Genomic DNA, 16,833 nt, shown 5'->3' with positions numbered 1-16,833 from the left:
CTTGTTTTTTAAAGGCCAATGCATGTATTATTACTTTTTCTATGAAGCTTTTCCTGACTTCTTCAGCCAGGAGGTCTCTTCCCTTCTTTGAACTCACACAGCACTCTGGATCTCTCTTAGGATACTTAACAACATTCTGCCTTATGCTTGAGTTTTATTTTTAACCTGTGTTTCATTCCTCCTAATAAACTGTGAGCTCATTCATTCATTCAGCCAATTTTTGATGATACTATGTGCAGGGCATTATTCCACTTAGCTAGGAAGAAGGACAGTTTTGAGCATGTAATTATGTGTCTTACTAACTTTGGTCAAGGATAGTACCTGATGCATAGTGGGTAATTTTGAATGGGTAGACAAATGGATGGACGGACTGATGGATGAAGGTGTAATTATAGAATGTGTGGGATGAGGGGGCTGAACTATTGGGTTTTTGGTTTGCTTTGGACATGGTGATAATAAGAGGTGACAAAGAGGAGTAGAGTGGGTTATGAGCTCATTTGAAGTGTATGAAGCTTGTGGAAATTTTTTTATTTTTAGAGAGAGAAGGAGCATGGTGGGGGGAGGGGCAGAGGGAGAGGGAGAGAGAGAATCTTAAGTAGGCTCCGCGCCTAGCATGGAACCCAATGTGGGGCTCATTCTCACAACTCTGAGATCAAATCAAGATTTGGATACTTAACCAAGTGAGCCACCCATGTGCCCTGAAGCTCATGGAATTTTTATACCATCCAGGTTTGCCACTTGACCATCACCATGAGCATAAATGTGGGGAAGGGACTGTGGAGGGTGAGCACAACTGCCCACTTTACTCTCCAGGGTCATTGCTGTTCAAAGAAATGTAACCCTGGTCAAAGCCATGACCATACCCTTTAGTAGCACCATGGTGGGCTCCCGACGTTGATCCAAGGCCCCTCCCCATTCTATATATCAGGTATTTTTTCCCAGGGCCCTCCAGACTGACATGGGGCTTGGATACAGTTTGTTTCATTCTTCGAGATTTTTGGTGTTAGACCATCTTCTGAAAAGACTTTGAATAGGTAGCCCCAGGCAAGAGGGTATGAAGAGAGAGCCCCCCAAAAACCCTTTTCTTCAGGCCTCTCCATCAGTGAAATGTGACCTTCTCCTAACTTTGCTCCTCAATGTCAGTGTCCGGTGTCCAGAGAATCAGCCAGGAGGGAAAGAGTTAAGTGGGGCCTGCTTTCACGTCTGGGTCCTGAGACTGCATTCCTTCCTCCTAGAGATCTGCCAGGCTGTGGGGCCAGAGGCTAAATTTAGAAGGTAGCTAAGATTTCCTGTTAACAGCTGTCCTGCCCCTCAGAAAAGAAGCACTGGAGAGAGGAGAGAGGTTGGTCCCTCTCACTGGTCGGAACTTTGGGCCATTTTATCTGGGTCCCTCAGCCCTTGTGTGACTGCCCTTTGGTGTGGAGATACAGGCAAACCCGTGGTGAGTGTGCTTTTCCCTTCGTTTTGTCCTGTGAGCCCAAGACTTACAAGCAGAGGAGGGCAGCAGCTCTGCCTTGAGTGTCAGGGCCTAGCCATGTGTGGGACCAGCCCTGAGGGATTTCATATTCCGCACGCAGTAGGCTGTGGGAGGGCGCCTTGGCCAAGGGTAACGACTCCTGTGGTCTTGGGTAGAGACACTGAGGAAGGCCAGCTTCGCCTCCCCCAGCAGAGGCAAAGGTGTATGCGTGTGTGCAGGCAGGCTATGTGCTTGTACGTGTGCCCACGCGTGCGTGTGGGGGCACACCCAGGGGTTTCGATAGAAAGATCTTTCTGGTCTAGGGAATTCACTGCTTTCCAGCTGCGTTAGCTCTATTCATGCAAACCCAGGACCCTGTTCCCCTCACTGCTTCCCTGCTGGCAACTGAGGAAGGAGCCAAGCTGTCATTTCTTAAATATCGTGACTCCAAGGTGGATAGTTTACACAGCTTGGGTGTGTGCGTCTTGGTGTCCTGGTTTAACGGTAGCTGGGCCAAGTCAGACTGGGTTTCCCCCCCATGGGTCCTCTCCCCACCAGAGAAGTAGCATGTGGTGACCTTCTCCCCGACATCACTGATATGCCCCTTCCCCTCCCCCCTCCCCAAAACCTCTAGATTCCCTAACCACATTTGTCATGCCAAACTTACAGTGACCAGCAGGCTGTCATGGCAACCAGTGGGGACCCAGAGGAGGAGCAGGTAGTCCCAAGTGAAGAGGATGAAGCCGACGTGAGGGCCGTGCAGGCCCAGTACCTCCGGAGCCCCTCCCCCAGCCAGTAAGTGTGCGCTTGCCATGCTCCCTGCCCCTGCAGCCCCACAACACGAGTGGGCGGGGGGGCATGATGAGATGTGGGCCCCGGGGGAGCCTACAGCTACCACCTTAAGTTCACTCATTCAACAAGTATTATTGGGTACTTTTTATGTGTCACACTTTCTGGAAGAGGCAAGTAAGCAAACAGACCGCATTTTGATGTGGCGTGGTAAAGTGCTGGAATTCGTATGCCTCAGGTCTAGGGCATGGTGGGCCAGGGAAGGAACCACTGGACTTGGATGGGTCATAGGAGGCTTCCTAGAGGAGGTGATGCTGGACCTGAACCTCGAAGGAGGAGTAGGAATCTGACAGGCCCACCTGGAGGGTGATGCTTGACTCACTAGGATTGAGGCTGAGGATGGGGATGCTAGACCACATACGGTAAGAGAAGGCATCAGGACAGGAAAGGGCATTAGACCAGGTCCTAGTACTGAGATAATTTCGCATCTGTGATCAAGCCATGTCTTTCAAACTGGGATATGTGCACACCTGAAGGTAAGTGGCAGTGTGCGCAGGGGTAGATCAATATGGTGCATCTTCCTGGAGAGTCCTCTTAATTTTATGACAAGTAATTTAAAATTTTCCTTTACATAAAATCATTGAGGCTATATCATGATGTAGATTGGAAAATTTGCATGAAATTTTAAGAAAAACCATGAGACATCAGAGAAATGCTTACTTGCCTGCTGAAGCAATGGTGTGTGTGCCTATTTATTTTCTTCTGCCATAAATCGTAGTGGAGGACCTGACTTCTAATCTTAGTTCTGTCACCAAACTTATGTGAAGAATCCCTTTAATTCTTGAGCCTGTGTCTTCTTATCTATAAAAAAAGGAAGGAAAGATCCAACTAAGATATCTCATGGTAACTTTACCTCAAACTGTCTGATTCTGCTTGTTCTGGGATCTTGCTGGCTTTTGCTTCTCAGAGCTTGAAAACCTTCCCCACTGGAATGAGATTCATCACTCATGGGTCAGGACACTTGGTCCAGATGTTGGGGACTTTTCCTTTAAAATTCAGCATTATGTTCCCACTAAGAAAACCTATCAGGATGGCGTTTTTAAAATGTATCCCTCCCCTGTCTACACTACCAGACAAGGCAGAGATAGTTTTGTGTGCGATTGAGGTAAGTGATGGACGGCTTTGTGTAGTACTTAGGGTAATGTTAGCTGCTTTAGCAATTGGGTATTTTTTTCTCACCCAAATAAATTCCAAAACAGGTACCTGAGCAGTGATTCAGGAACTGAGGCTCCTTCTATCCTGTAGATCTTCCATTTTAAGGCAGGCTGCTAAAGTTACTGGGCTCATCAGCATCAAGACAAAATGGAAAGAGAATGAGGAATCTCTCAGGAGGTTTTTATGGGCCAGGCCTGAAAATGGCCATTTCTCTTCCACTCATTTTCCATTGACTAGAACTTAGCAAAGCCATGCTTTCTTATACGGGGGGATGGGAACTGAGGTCCATGAGTCCAGGAAAAAGAGGAAATGGGTTTGCTAATACATAGCTGTCTCAGCCACAGTATACCTCTGTAGACAGCTAATATTCATGCTACCTTTTTCCCCAATCATGAAACTCCCAAAGGAGACAATCCCAAAAGCAGTTTACCAACTGCTACATACAGTTCAAAGGCTATGTTCTCTGCCTACATGTTAACTAACTGGAATTTAAATAAAAACTTGGGAAAAAAAAAAAAAGGCTAGATTCTCTGAAGGGCGTGCATCTTCTTGCCCAGGTTAGAGTGCAGCACATTATGGTCCACAAAACAGGCTCCCATTTGATAAAGGGAGGAGTGGGAGGTATGCAGTCATCAGTCCATATAGTTAATGAGCTCGTCTGCCTGAGAAGAGAGAAGATCTCCCAGACTTGACCTTGATTTGGCCCTCAGGGAGCATTTCCTTGTCTGTTGTTCTCTGTGGCCTCTAGCTCCACCCTCTGGGACTTTTTCCTTGTTTGTTATCCTCCAGAGCCACATCCAAAGTGAGCTTGGTGAGTGTTTTCCTTGAAGGCTGTGTAGCTTTGGCAGACTAAGTCCTGCTTATGGAAATTTGGGGGCCCAAGGGCTGTTTAAGGCTGAAAGCAGCCAAAGGCTTTTTAAGGCTCATGGTTTCTTTGAAAATAGGATCTCTTTAAAAACATAATAGGTTTCTGATGGGTATAGACCAGACAACCTCATGTATCAGAAACCACACACCAAGTTCTTTCTTAGACATAATTTTCCATCTTGATTTATTTCTTTGCCTCCTTGTCTGCATACGTCACTGTCTAAGCTTAAGGCTGTTATCTTCAAAAGGTATCTAATACCTTTATAACTAATGAACAAATGAGGAGAGAATGCAAAGCCAAAATGTAATCAACCCAAAAGAAGGCAAGAAAGAAGAGAAAAAGAATATAGAGAAAGCATAACAAATAATAAGAAAACAGTAGGATGGTAGATTTAAACCCAAGTGTAGAAATAATTACTTTAAACCTAATAAAAATGAAATACTCCAACTAAAAGCAAATACTGTCAGACTCAGTTTTTTAAAAAGCCTACATACTGCTTATAGGAAACACACCTTAAGAAATAGAGATATACAAGGGGCACCTGGCTGGCTCAGTCACTGCAGCAGGCTTGATCTCAGGGTCATGAGTTCCAGCCCCACATTGGGCATGGAGCCTACTTCAAATTAAAACAAAACAAAACAAAACAAAATAGAGATAGACAAAGGTTAACAAAGGCTAGAAAACTTAGACTACTCTGTCCTAGTTACAGTTGCTCTACCTTCAAAACCTAGTGGCATAAAACAACCACTTTTTAATGTTCACAATCAGGAAACTGCACGAGGTACAGCGGTGTGGCTCGTCTTTACTCCAAGATGTCTGGTGCCTCAGCTGGGAAGCCGTAGGTTCTGGGAGGACTTAAGGCTAAGGATGACTCACCAGCTGAGGGCTGGTAGCAGAGAGGCTTCGTCACATGTGTGACACTTCATTTTGAGCCGGGCTGTTGGCTAGAGCACCTAACATGGTCTTTTCTTGTGGTCTTTCCATGTGGGCCAGTTTGGTTTTTCCCATAGCCTAGTAGCTAAATTCCAAGGGCTAGCATCCAAGAGAACAAGACAGACGTGCATTGATTTTCATAAGCTAGCCATAGAAGTCATGTAAAGGACCACAGAGGCTCAAAAGGAGGCAACCTAGACTCTGCCAGCTCTGCGGGAGTTTCGCAGTAACCCTGTGAAGAGAACAAGTGGGATAGGAACTATTGCGGCCATCTTTGGAAACTACCAACTGCCGCAATCACAAACTAAAGCTATTTACTGACATCAGACAAGGAAGAATTTAAGGACAAAGAAGGATGTTTCACAATGATCAAAGGTGTGGTTCACCAGGAAGGTGTAATCATTTAAAATTTCTATGATCTGGGGTGCCTGGGTGGCTCAGTCAGTTAAGCCTCCAACTCTTGATTTCAGCTCAGGGCATGAAATCAAACCCTGCATTGAGCTTCATGCTCAGCAAGGAGTCTACTTGAGAGTCTCTCTCTCCCTCTCCCTCTGGCCCTACCCCCACTCATGCTCACTTGCTCTCTCTAAAATAATAAATCTTTTTAAAATAAATAAAATTTCTATGATCTAATAATGTAGCCTTTAAAATGTATAAAGCAAAAAATTGACAGAACTAAAGAAAAAAATAAAATCCACAATCTTAGTCAAACATAAAATTTTTATAAAAAACAACCTCAGCAACTGATAGTATGAGGCAAAAAAAAAATCATTAAGAATATAGGAAGGGGGGTGCCTGGGTGGCTCAATCAGTTAAGCGCCTGACTCTTGATTTCAACTCAGGTCATGATCTCAGGGTCATGAGTTTGAGCCCCACATGGGGTTCCCCGCTCAGTGGGGAGTCTGCTTCTCTCCCTCTGCCCCTCCTCCTGCACTCATACACTCTCTCTCCCCCCCTTTCTCTAAAATGAGTAAATAAATCTTAAAAAAAAAGAATTTAGGAAGTTTGAACAAAACAATAAACAATATTAACCTAGTTGGCATTTATAGAACGTGTACCCAACAAGTGCAGGATACACATTCTTATCACATGCACACGGAACATTTATCAAAATAGATCATGTACTGGCCATACATGTGTCAACAAATTTTTAGATTTGTTATATGCTTGAAATCATATAAAATATGTTCTTTGACCTTGGGGGAATGAAGCTAGAAATCAATAAAAGCAAAAATATATGATCGAAATTCTAACTAAAACCACAATTCAATACTACTACATACTCACCAGACCATCTAAAATTAAAAACCGATGGTGGCATCTATAAATGAGGATATAAAATAATCAGAACTCCATTCATAGTTGGGAAGAGCATAAATTAGTACAACCACTTTGAAATCTCTTTCATAGTATCTACTAAAGCTCAACACATGCCTGTCCTGTAACCCAGCAGGCTCACTCCCGACACATACTTAACAGAAACAAGGACATTTGTGCACAAGAAGAGAAGACCTAGAATGTTTCTGTAGCTAACAGCCATTAAGGTACAGAATGTGTATACAGTATGATGAACTGTCCGGTTAACGGTAGGCTGGATAAATGAAGTAGGGTATGTGTATATATTTTTAAATGCTGCCCTAGGGAATACACATTTCTATTAAGTGCTTATCATGTTGGTGTGATTGAGCTTCTTGGATTATTGGCTGGGGAAGGCAGACCGTGAGCACTGGTTGTGAAGGTGAGAAGTGGGTCACTGCAAGGGGAGGCAGGAGACAGGGAAGGCCAACTCTGCTGGTTTCCCAGTTCCACATAGTTGGCCGGCCACATACAGGACAGAAGCATTGGTTTGTAATACAGAAGTGCCGATGGTATTCAGTCCTTAGTGCCTGCCTCATTCCTGGGCAAAAACAGGCTCAGCCGGAAAGCCCCTCTTACATGTGGATGCGCTGAGCTTTTCCACGGTCCCACATACAGAGCTAATTTCCTCCAGGTTCTCAGGGACTCCTGTTGGTTTTGATGTTTTTCTTGGTTTGTGTACGTTCGTTAGCAATTGGTTTTTGAACCTGATCCCAAATCAGCCGGCTAGCCCTTTGCAGAAATTTTCAAGGGAGGCAAACACACAGTGACACTTGATGGGCTGCCCCTTCCTACAATGATCATCATAAAACCTGGAGCATAAATTGTTAGAGCTGCACTGGCTTTGAGTTATCGTTCGATCAATCCCACTGCATTACAGACCAGGCCTAAACCAGCTCAGATGAATGAGCCTATAGTATCTTTAAAAATGAAAAGGCAGGGGCAACTGAGTAGCTTCGTCAGTTAAATGTTTGCCTTTGGCTCAGGTCATGATCTCAAAGTTGTGAAAACGAGTCCTGCATGGGGCTCCTTGCTCAGCCCGGAGCCTGCTTCTCCCTCTCCCTCTGCCCCTCCCCTCACTTGTGCGTGCGCTCTCTCTCTCTCTGATAAATAAATAAAATCTTAAAAAAAAAAAGTGAAAAGGCAACCCACAGGCCAGAAGAAAAATTTGCAAATCACATATCTGATAAAGAACTTGTATCCAGAATATATTTTTAAAAGCCTCTCAAAACCCAATAAAAAATAAACAAGCAACCCAATTTAAAAATGGACAAAAGACTAGAACAGATAGTTCACCAGAGATGGTATGTGGATGGCAAATAAGCACATGAAAAGATCCTCAAAATCTTTAGTCATTAGGGGAATGTGAATTAAAACCACCATGAGATACGGTTACCTACCTATTAGAATATCTAAAATTAAAAAGATTGACCATACCAAATATTGGTGAGAATGTGGAGTACCTGGAATCCCACAGCTGGTGGAAATGTAAAATGGTCCAACCATTTTATAAACTTCTTTAAAAAGTTAAACATACACCTGCTTAAATGGACACCTACACCTGTATGATCTAGTCATTCTACTCCAGGGTATTTACTCAAGAGAAATGAAAGCCTACGTCTATGCAAAGACTTGTACATGAATGTTCAGAGCAACCTTATTCGTAATAGCCTAGAAACAACCCAAATGTGCATCAACCAGTGAATGGATAAATACACTGCGGTAAATTTATACGCTGGAATACTAGCCAGCAGGAAAAAAAGGAACAAATTATTGATTCATACAAAAACATGGATGAATCTCAACATAACTATGCTAAATAAAAGCAGTCAGACAAAAAAAGAGTGCATACCATATGATTCAATTTATATAAAATTCCAGAAAACGCAAATGACTCTGTATAGTGACAGAAAGCAGACCCGTGGTTGCGGGGGAAGTCCCGGGACTGTGGGAGGGCCAAGGGGGGCTTACAAAGGGGTGTGAGGAAACTTTGGAGGGTCAGAGGTAAGTTCACACCCTTGACTGTGGTGATGGTTTCCCAGCTGTATATGTAAGTCGAATGTTAACCATTCTGTACACTTCAAATATGTGCCGTTTGTATAACAATTACACCTCAAAAAGCTGTGCTTTTCTGGAAGCTACGAAAGGGGAAATAAAACTCTTCTAGGAGGCAGTGTCATGCTGTAGAAAGAACTTAAATGGCATAATTGAGGCCAAGATCAAAGGCAGGTCTGCTCTCCCACTTATTAGCTATGAGAGCTTGCTTAAGTTACTTAATCATGAAATTGGAATTCCAGTTTACCCAGTGGTAGAAATTAAATAATATAATATAACGTATGTTGTTTATAGTAATGTGATCTATGATATAGAACATACATTGTTTAACACGTATATAAAGGCATATTAGGTATTGATAAATGGTGGCTCTCTTTCCTTTTCCTTCCAGAGAAAGATATCTGATGGTAAGTCAGGATGTCATGAAATTTTTGTTTAACCAGGGACCCACCACTCTAGTTAAAATGCCATGTTTCTCTCATTCTGCTCTAAGCAAATACTGTATTCCAAGCAACTGATCATCACCATTGCCATTGGTCTCCAGCCTGAACAGTTCCCTCTGTACTTAATTTGTGCCTGAAATTCCAGCCTTCTTGTTTTATCTCTTTAGTTAAAGGCTTGAGCATTTTAAAAATTAAATACACACTGAGTCAGCAAATACCCCACCAGCCACTGTCAGTCCCGGTTTCCTAAGGCTACTGTAAGAAATTACCACAAACGGAGTTGCTTAAAAACAACACAGATATATTCCCTCACAGTTTTAGAGGCTGAAAGTCTGAAATCAAGGTGTTGGCAGGGACAGTTTCCCTCTGAAGGCGTTAGGAGGGCTTCCTTGCCTCTCCCAGCTTCTGGCGGCTTCCAGGAGTTTCTTGGCTGGGGCTGTGTCCCTCCAACTCCTCTGTCTCCATCTTCACATGTCTCTTCTTCTCTCTCTTCTCTATGTGTCCTTCTTAAGGACATTTGCCATTGGTCTTAGGGCCCATCCTAACACAGGATGATCTCATCTCAAGATCCTTTACTTAATTATATCTGCCCAGATCCTTTTTCCAAATCAAATTGCATTCACAGGTTCTGGGAGACACACCTTTTTGGGGTGCCACCATTCAACCCACAACAGCCCCAGATCCAGCCCCTGGGAGACATAACTACTCTTTCCTATGGAACCAAGATAGGACCTTGCCAAATCAACCCCGGGCCGCAGACAGTCACTGCCAGTCACCCAGAGCTGGTTCAGGGACGAAGTCTGCTTGCTGCACTGACAGGTGTCTTAACATTTCCAGCCTCATCAGTAGATGGCATCCTGGGGTGAACCTGAGAAAGGGGAATAGACAGTGGATAGAGGTGTTGCATCTTCATTTTTGCCTGACTTAGGCACTAACCTCAAATGCCTTAAATTCAAACCCATGTCTGTGAATCATTCTCTCTGGAAGAAAACCTTCGGCTAGAGATTCATCCATCTCCCAGCGAGACAAATTTCCCTAGGTAATTTATGAGTTAACACTAAAATGTAAAACCTCCTGTCCAACGGGGCAACTTGGTGGGGCTTTGCCTGTATCTATCATCTCCGTCAGAGCTCCCCACTTAACCAAATGAGCAACAGTCTAAGAAATCAGTGCGCTTGTGCCCTGAACCAAGCTCAAGGCAGGCCCTCCCCTCCCTTACCAGGAGACTACAGCCCCCCAAGCCCTCTCCTGCAGGTGATCTGGAGCCCACCTCTGCCGCTCCTCTTCCTCCTTAGCTATGACCAATTTTCTTTTCCTTTGCAAATGAAGGATCAGACTTCTTTATCCTTCTCTTGTTCTGATCTGGAGACTGTTTCTCTGTTTTCCTTTATCTCTTTCCGAGTTAAAATTCATTTCTTGCTTTGGCTTTCTGGATCTGAAATTGTTAAGCCTTCGCAGTTTCTAGAGCTCCTTGATTATCTGCTCAGGCCAGGTCTCGTGATAGCATTTTCCCCTCCACCTTCAGGGAAGCTCCTTAACTGTGTTGTGCCTAACGTTTCCTACAGTGAGGTCTCCGTGGCTGGTAGCAGCAGGCAGGACTGGGTCATGCAGTGTCAGGTCTGAGTGTCCTTGGGAAATGGCTACTCCTAGCTACCCTTGCCCTTTTATATTTCTTTTTTCCGTGAAGATTTTTCCAGCTTTCACAAAGCCTGCCAGAAGCAGCTTGCTATAAATCAATTTTCTTTAGTTTACTGACTTCTCTCCTTCTTTGGAACCTGAACTTTGCCTGTGTGGTCACTTTCTCTGAGGTGAATGAACGCTTAGAAGAAACTCAGAAATCTGTTCCCTTTTTTGCAGAAGCCAAATCAAGACAGACACCCCTTCCTGGGCCACTGCCTCCACTTCATTTCCAAGGGACTCCTTGAAATGAAGTGATCAGCTGGCAAGGGGTCTGGGTTGACGGACCCGGTCTGTGCCTTGACAACCTGGCAATTGGTTTAAAGCGGTGGGTTTCAAACTTTGGTGACTGTAATCCAGGGTAGGACATGCCATTTACAGCTCAACTCAGAACATACATTCAGGTCTGTCTAAATAAAAAGAAATATAGGTTTAACAAAATTATACTCATCTTAAAATGGATGGTACTAGTCTACTCTCTTTTTTTCTTTCTCTTTCTCCCTCCCTCCCTCCCCCTCCCCTCCCGTCCCTTCCCTTCCCCTTCCTTCCTTCCTTCCTTCCTTCCTTCCTTCCTTCCTTCCTTCCTTCCTTCCTTCCTTCCTTCCTTCCTTCCTTCCTTCCTTCCCTCCTTCTTTTTCCAGATGCTGGGCAGGGCCCATTGAATTGATTTTATGATACACTAATGGGTCACAGTCTGCAATTTTGAAAAACACAGGTTTAAAGAAAATGGCACCAGTCTCCTGCTGTTCGTTAGGAAGTCCCTCAAACTCTGCTTTATTGTTTCTCTTTCAAATCACCCTCAAGGCTTTTTAGCTGCTGCTTTGTGATCCTGTGATGAGGTGTATATGGATCCTAGATTCTCTCCTTCCCTGCCTGTCTGTTTGAACAACCAGCCCTTGCTGCTTTCCAGTCAGGGTGTGAGTGTCATTTCACTCTGTCTCAGGTCTGTGGGCGGAGGCACAGACGTGGTCATAAATCAAAACCTCCCGGGCCACTGTCTCACTGACCTTGCAAATATAAACAGGGCCAGTGGTTCAGGTCTCGCTTTGCTTCCTCCTTTCTTTCCCTGCAGGCCTGCTTCTCCATGGAAAACACAGGAAACACTTCTGGATGCCTAAACTTTGTTCTCCACTGGGTCCTTTTTGGGTCCCACCCCTACACTTGACTTAGTAAACCGCATCTGTGGCAAAACAATTTCGGACTGTTAGGTTTACATCTCCTTTTCCCTTAGTAGTTGATTCATAATGTACATCCTAGACTCAACACTGTAATGCTGAGCTCAGTTTACTGTTGTTCACATGCTTGCGTCAGCAGCCAAGAAGAGATATATCATGGGGCTGGGGCGAGAAACTGTTTTTCACACCCCTCTTTTCTCAATCATAAAAGCACCAGCTTCTGAAAAGTGTCCTGGGTAGAGTCTTCAGGAGTCTCCTATTCACTGACTCATTAGCTGAAGTTCAATCTTGACCACGCACAAGAAGGGAGGATGTTTCTCTGTCATTTCTATTTTCAGATTTCAATTTCAAATTCTCCCCGATCAAGCTCACAGCCTCAGAGTTCAGGTATATTTAGGACAGATTCTCAGTTCCCTGTATTTGTCATGTGAAACCAAATCCACACCATCTGAAGTCAATGTGTTGAGGGAAAATGGCCTGATCATGGGCTCGCTGATCCTTCCAGGCAGGGATCCAGGTGACACGGGCAGGTGAGTTCCTCCCAAGCCTTTCCACACACCTGCCAGGTGAGGGCTCCTCCTCTGTCCCTTTTCAGTTCGTGCCCATTGTTTGGAATACTGACTACAGATGTGAGAAAGCCTCCTCCAAGTGCAGAGCCGCGAAGGCCTGCGGAGAAACAGAAAACCGACCTGTGGGAGACATGAGGGGCTGTGCCTGAAGAAAGCCCCTCTCAGCCCCATGGACCGCAGGGGTTCTCCGCTAATTCCCTGCTCAGGGTTTTGCTTCGATCTCCCCTGCTCCCCGCCCAACCTCATTTTACATAATACTGACCCTTAATAAACAAAATGATTGTTTTACTAATAATAGTATAAATAAAAAATAATAGTATAAATAATATTGTTTATAAATAAAAGAACAAAACTCCCTTAATAAATATTGTTTATTTATGAGGATGTCGCTCACATTTACATAAAATGTGAGGTTCTGACTCTAGTTTTGTGAAATGTTGCTAGTTTAAAATGGAGACTGCCCTGAAACCTGGGCCCCCGTGCCCACAGGGTCTGGTGGTGGCAGGGTTTGCTCTCACACTGGTGTTACTTTGTTGTTACTTCCTGACTGCAGCAAATGTGGGTCATTCGCTGATATTTATTAGGTTCTGTAGCACTATTAGGGAGAAGAGTGCCTTAGCATTTGCTCAAATCTCACTTCTTAGCCCTTAGTGCCTGTTACCTGTTGCTGCATAACAAATTTACCCAGAAACCTAAGGACCTAAGGCAGTGATTTTAGTTTGCTCCCCTCATTGTGGGTTAGGAGTCTGGACAGGAGTCCACTGGGCAGCTTGTCTGTGTGGTGTCAGCTGGGGTGGCTTGCCAGGGGGAGGAACCACGTCTAAGAGACGCATCTACGCGGCCGGCTATGGGCTGGGAGCTCGGCAGGAACAGTTGATCGATGGCTTTTTTGGCTTCGTGGTCTTGAGGTAGTAGGACTTCTTTTTTTTTTTTTTAAGATTTTTTATTTATTTGACAGAGAGAGACACAGCGAGAGAGGGAACACAAGCAGGGGGAGTGGGAGAGGGAGAAGCAGGCTTCCCGCTGAGCAGGGAGCCTGATGCGGGGCTTGATCCCAGGACCCCGGGATCATGACCTGAGTCAAAGGCAGACGCTTAACGACTGAGCCACCCAGGCGCCCCGAGGTAGTTAGGACTTCTTACAGGACAGCTCAGGGCTCCCAAAGAGAGAGCCACAAGAGCTAGACTGAGGCTCAGACTGCCCCAGCGTCCCTTGTACCATATTCTATTGGTGAAAGCAGTCACAGAGACCAGCCAGCTTCAAGGCGAGCGTGAGGAGTATCACAGACCCGGGGCCACCTTTAATCTACCCTAAGAAAAATTGCTAAGGGTCCAACACCGGCCTCCGAGATTGTATCCAACTTGGCCTCACAAGGGCTGAGAGTGAGCATGAACAGAACATAGTTAGGACCCTGGTTTTGTTTCTGGGCTTGCTACTGGTATCCCAGTAAAATGATGAGCAAGTAGCAAATACTTGATAAATACCTGTTGCTAATTGTTGGAACTGCTATATCACCTTAAATATGGTACTATACTGAGGACCAGTTCAGTCAGTCAGTGAATCAGAAAATCCCTATTAAGCATTTACTCGGTACATTGTGCTCAGTGCTGGGAACACAAGTCTTTTTTTTTTTTTTTTTTTTTTTTTAAGATTTTATTTATTTATTTGACAGAGAGAGACACAGTGAGAGAGGGAACACAGCAGGGGGAGTGGGAGAGGGAGAGGGAGAAGCAGGCTTTCCACAGAGCAGGGAGCCCGATGCGGGGCTCGATCCCAGGACCCTGGGGTCATGACCTGAGCCGAAGGCAGATGCTTAACAACTGAGCCACCCAGGCACCTGGGGAACTCAAGTCTTCAAAGCACCAGCCATGGTCCCTTGCTCATAGAGGGTATGGTTTAGTACAGGAGATGGGTATTTATCAAATGATTTCCTAAATAAAAGGAAAATTGCATCTGCTAGAAGCACCATAAAGGAAAGGCATATGGTGTAATGAGAGGCGGAGATCAGGGAGAAGTGATGATTGAACTGAGATCTGAAAGATAGATGCAGTGGAAAAAACTGAGCATCTAGGCAGTGGAAATGGGCTTCTGCAAAGTCCCAGGGCAGAAGGAAGCTTGGTGAGGATGGGAAGCCAAAAGAAGTTTAGCGTCCTAGAAAGGAGTGAGCCGGAGGGGAGCCAGTGCAAGCTGAGGCTGGAAAGGAGAAAGAGGCCAGAGACGGCAGGGCCCTGGAGACCATTGGGTTTGCTCCCCAAGATGGTATGTGGACACCTTGCCCAGTACCTGGCAAATTCCATCCATTTATCCATCCATCTCTGTTCATCCATCTACCCATCTGTCCACCTACCATCCATTCCATCTGATCTCAGTCTGCCTGATCACCCTCCATGGGCTGGCGATACAGGGGTAAATAAAATGACCTAATGTGTGCCTTTACAGAGCTCATGCCCACCCCCACCAGGTGTTCCACTCTTTACTACCTTCACCAAAAAATGAGACCTCTCCAGTTCCTACATGCAAGGATGAATATCCCACACACTTCACCCTTAATCCACCCCCACCCCCACTGTCATACTTACTTAAAAATGCATTTCTTGAGTACTTAGAGTACTAGAAGAGTACTTGGTCTAGAATGGGAATCTAACACAACACTTCTTGGAAATCCCTCAGGAGCTACCAACAATAATTCTGCATTGTGCTGTCCTGCATTGGCAAGTCTAACCACATCCTGGGTACAGTCATAGGCTATTCCTTTCTTTTGGCGAAGATATTTCTTTCTCCATAGCCTTGCTAGCCCTGAGCACACCATTCTCCCAAGGGAGGACTCTCGTGTAGATTTCTACTATGAGAAAATTGTCTGCTAATCAATTCAACTAAACTTACCTCCGCTCAGGTTAGCTCCATTCAGTTCAGCTGGACTCAGCACAACTCAACCCAGTCCATCCACCCATCTCTTCATCCATCCATGCTTTCAACAAGCATTTTTGAAGTACTTTTCTGTGTCAAAGTCTATGCTGGGCTTGGGGATCCACCAGTCGACTAGCCTCCTCAGTCTAATCTAAATGGTGTATTGTGGTGGAGAGAAGATTGGACTTTGAGCAGGATTGCCCTATGTTTGCATCCTAGTCCTTCCTCTTATTTACTGCCTTGGGGAATTTCGTTAGCTTATCTGGGCCAGTTTCCTCATCTTAAAGCAGGAATAATAATACCTACTGGTGGAATTTTGTCAGGATTAAATTCATAGAAGGCGCTCAAAAATGGTATCCATTCCAAATGCAATGGGTGAAAATAAACCAATGAACATCAGTGGGAAGTTTCTAAATACAGCAAACCAAAGGATCCTATGGGTTTTCATAAGGATAAAATAAGTCAGTTACAAGGATCAGGAAACACATGGACGTCAGACATTTAAAAGCAAAAAGACAGTAAAACAGAGGTTCTGGTCCTGGGTAAGATGGCAGACACACCTATCACTCTCTCATGGATTGCCTTTATAAAACCTGAACAGAAGGATACAGCAACTGTTTGAAGACTCTGAAAAGTAAATAGTAGCAGGCAGATTGAGGAAGACAGAATTCAAAGTACAACCAAACCAGAAATGTGAGTATCCATTTTTTCCCTGGAATACCCAGTTGTGACTCAAAGCAGTGTGACAGCAAATGGCAACAACGGCCTGAAGTGCCTAAAAAATGGAATATTATTCAACAACAAATTATTGATTAATGCAGTACAATAGATGACCTGTAGATGCGTTTTGCTAAGTGAAATAAGCCATATCCAAAAGACTGTGATATGATTTAATTTATATGACATTCTAGAAAAAGCCACACTGTAGGGACAGAAAACAGATCAGTGATTGGCAGGGGATGAGGTTCAGGGAGGGGTTGACTATAAAGGGGTAGCATATGGGAACTTTTGTGATGGGAAAAAAACATGGTATCCATTAAGTCCTCTCACTTTTTCTTTAACTTCTTTGGACCTAAAGGAAAGACTAAGCAAAAAAACGACCCAAACTCACCCCAACACAGGGAAAAGAGATGAACCCACAAGTGGGGTGGAGGGGGGGCACCAACCGTGATACTGTGGTCCTACCCCTTGTTTCTGCCCCGATTCACCATGTCCCTCGTATCCCTTTGGACGTCTCTGCTGAATTATTTCTGGAAAATTGCCTTGAAATTTACCTAAGTTACTTGATTGCATCCTGGGCTCAGGCTGAACCTTGATTTCTTGTGTTCAGAATCAGGACTGTGCATTTGAGCACCTCCATGTCCCTGTGCCAGCCCATCATTCTGAACCC

At 44.7% G+C, this 16,833-nt stretch overlaps 1 protein-coding gene across 1 annotated transcript in view; it reads left to right on the top strand.

Annotated features, from left to right (window-relative positions):
- Window positions 1–1,319: 1,319 nt before the first annotated feature.
- Window positions 1,320–16,833, top strand: part of STYXL2 (serine/threonine/tyrosine interacting like 2) — a 30,449-nt gene continuing 14,935 nt past the window's right edge. Inside the window, exons 1-2 of the mRNA XM_045877545.1 lie at window positions 1,320–1,441; window positions 2,126–2,251. Coding sequence (XP_045733501.1) covers window positions 2,142–2,251 — 110 coding nt within the window. The 5' untranslated portion in view covers window positions 1,320–1,441; window positions 2,126–2,141. The remainder of the gene's footprint in view (window positions 1,442–2,125; window positions 2,252–16,833) is intronic.

The sequence above is a fragment of the Mirounga angustirostris genome, unplaced genomic scaffold, assembly GCF_029215605.1.
Source record: "Mirounga angustirostris isolate CCGP_5_RB_7025 unplaced genomic scaffold, mMirAng1.0.hap1 SCAF_6, whole genome shotgun sequence".
NCBI classification, from domain to species: Eukaryota; Metazoa; Chordata; class Mammalia; order Carnivora; family Phocidae; genus Mirounga; species Mirounga angustirostris.
Note: the sequence above shows the minus strand (reverse complement) of the source record. Positions and strands in the feature narration are given on the sequence as shown.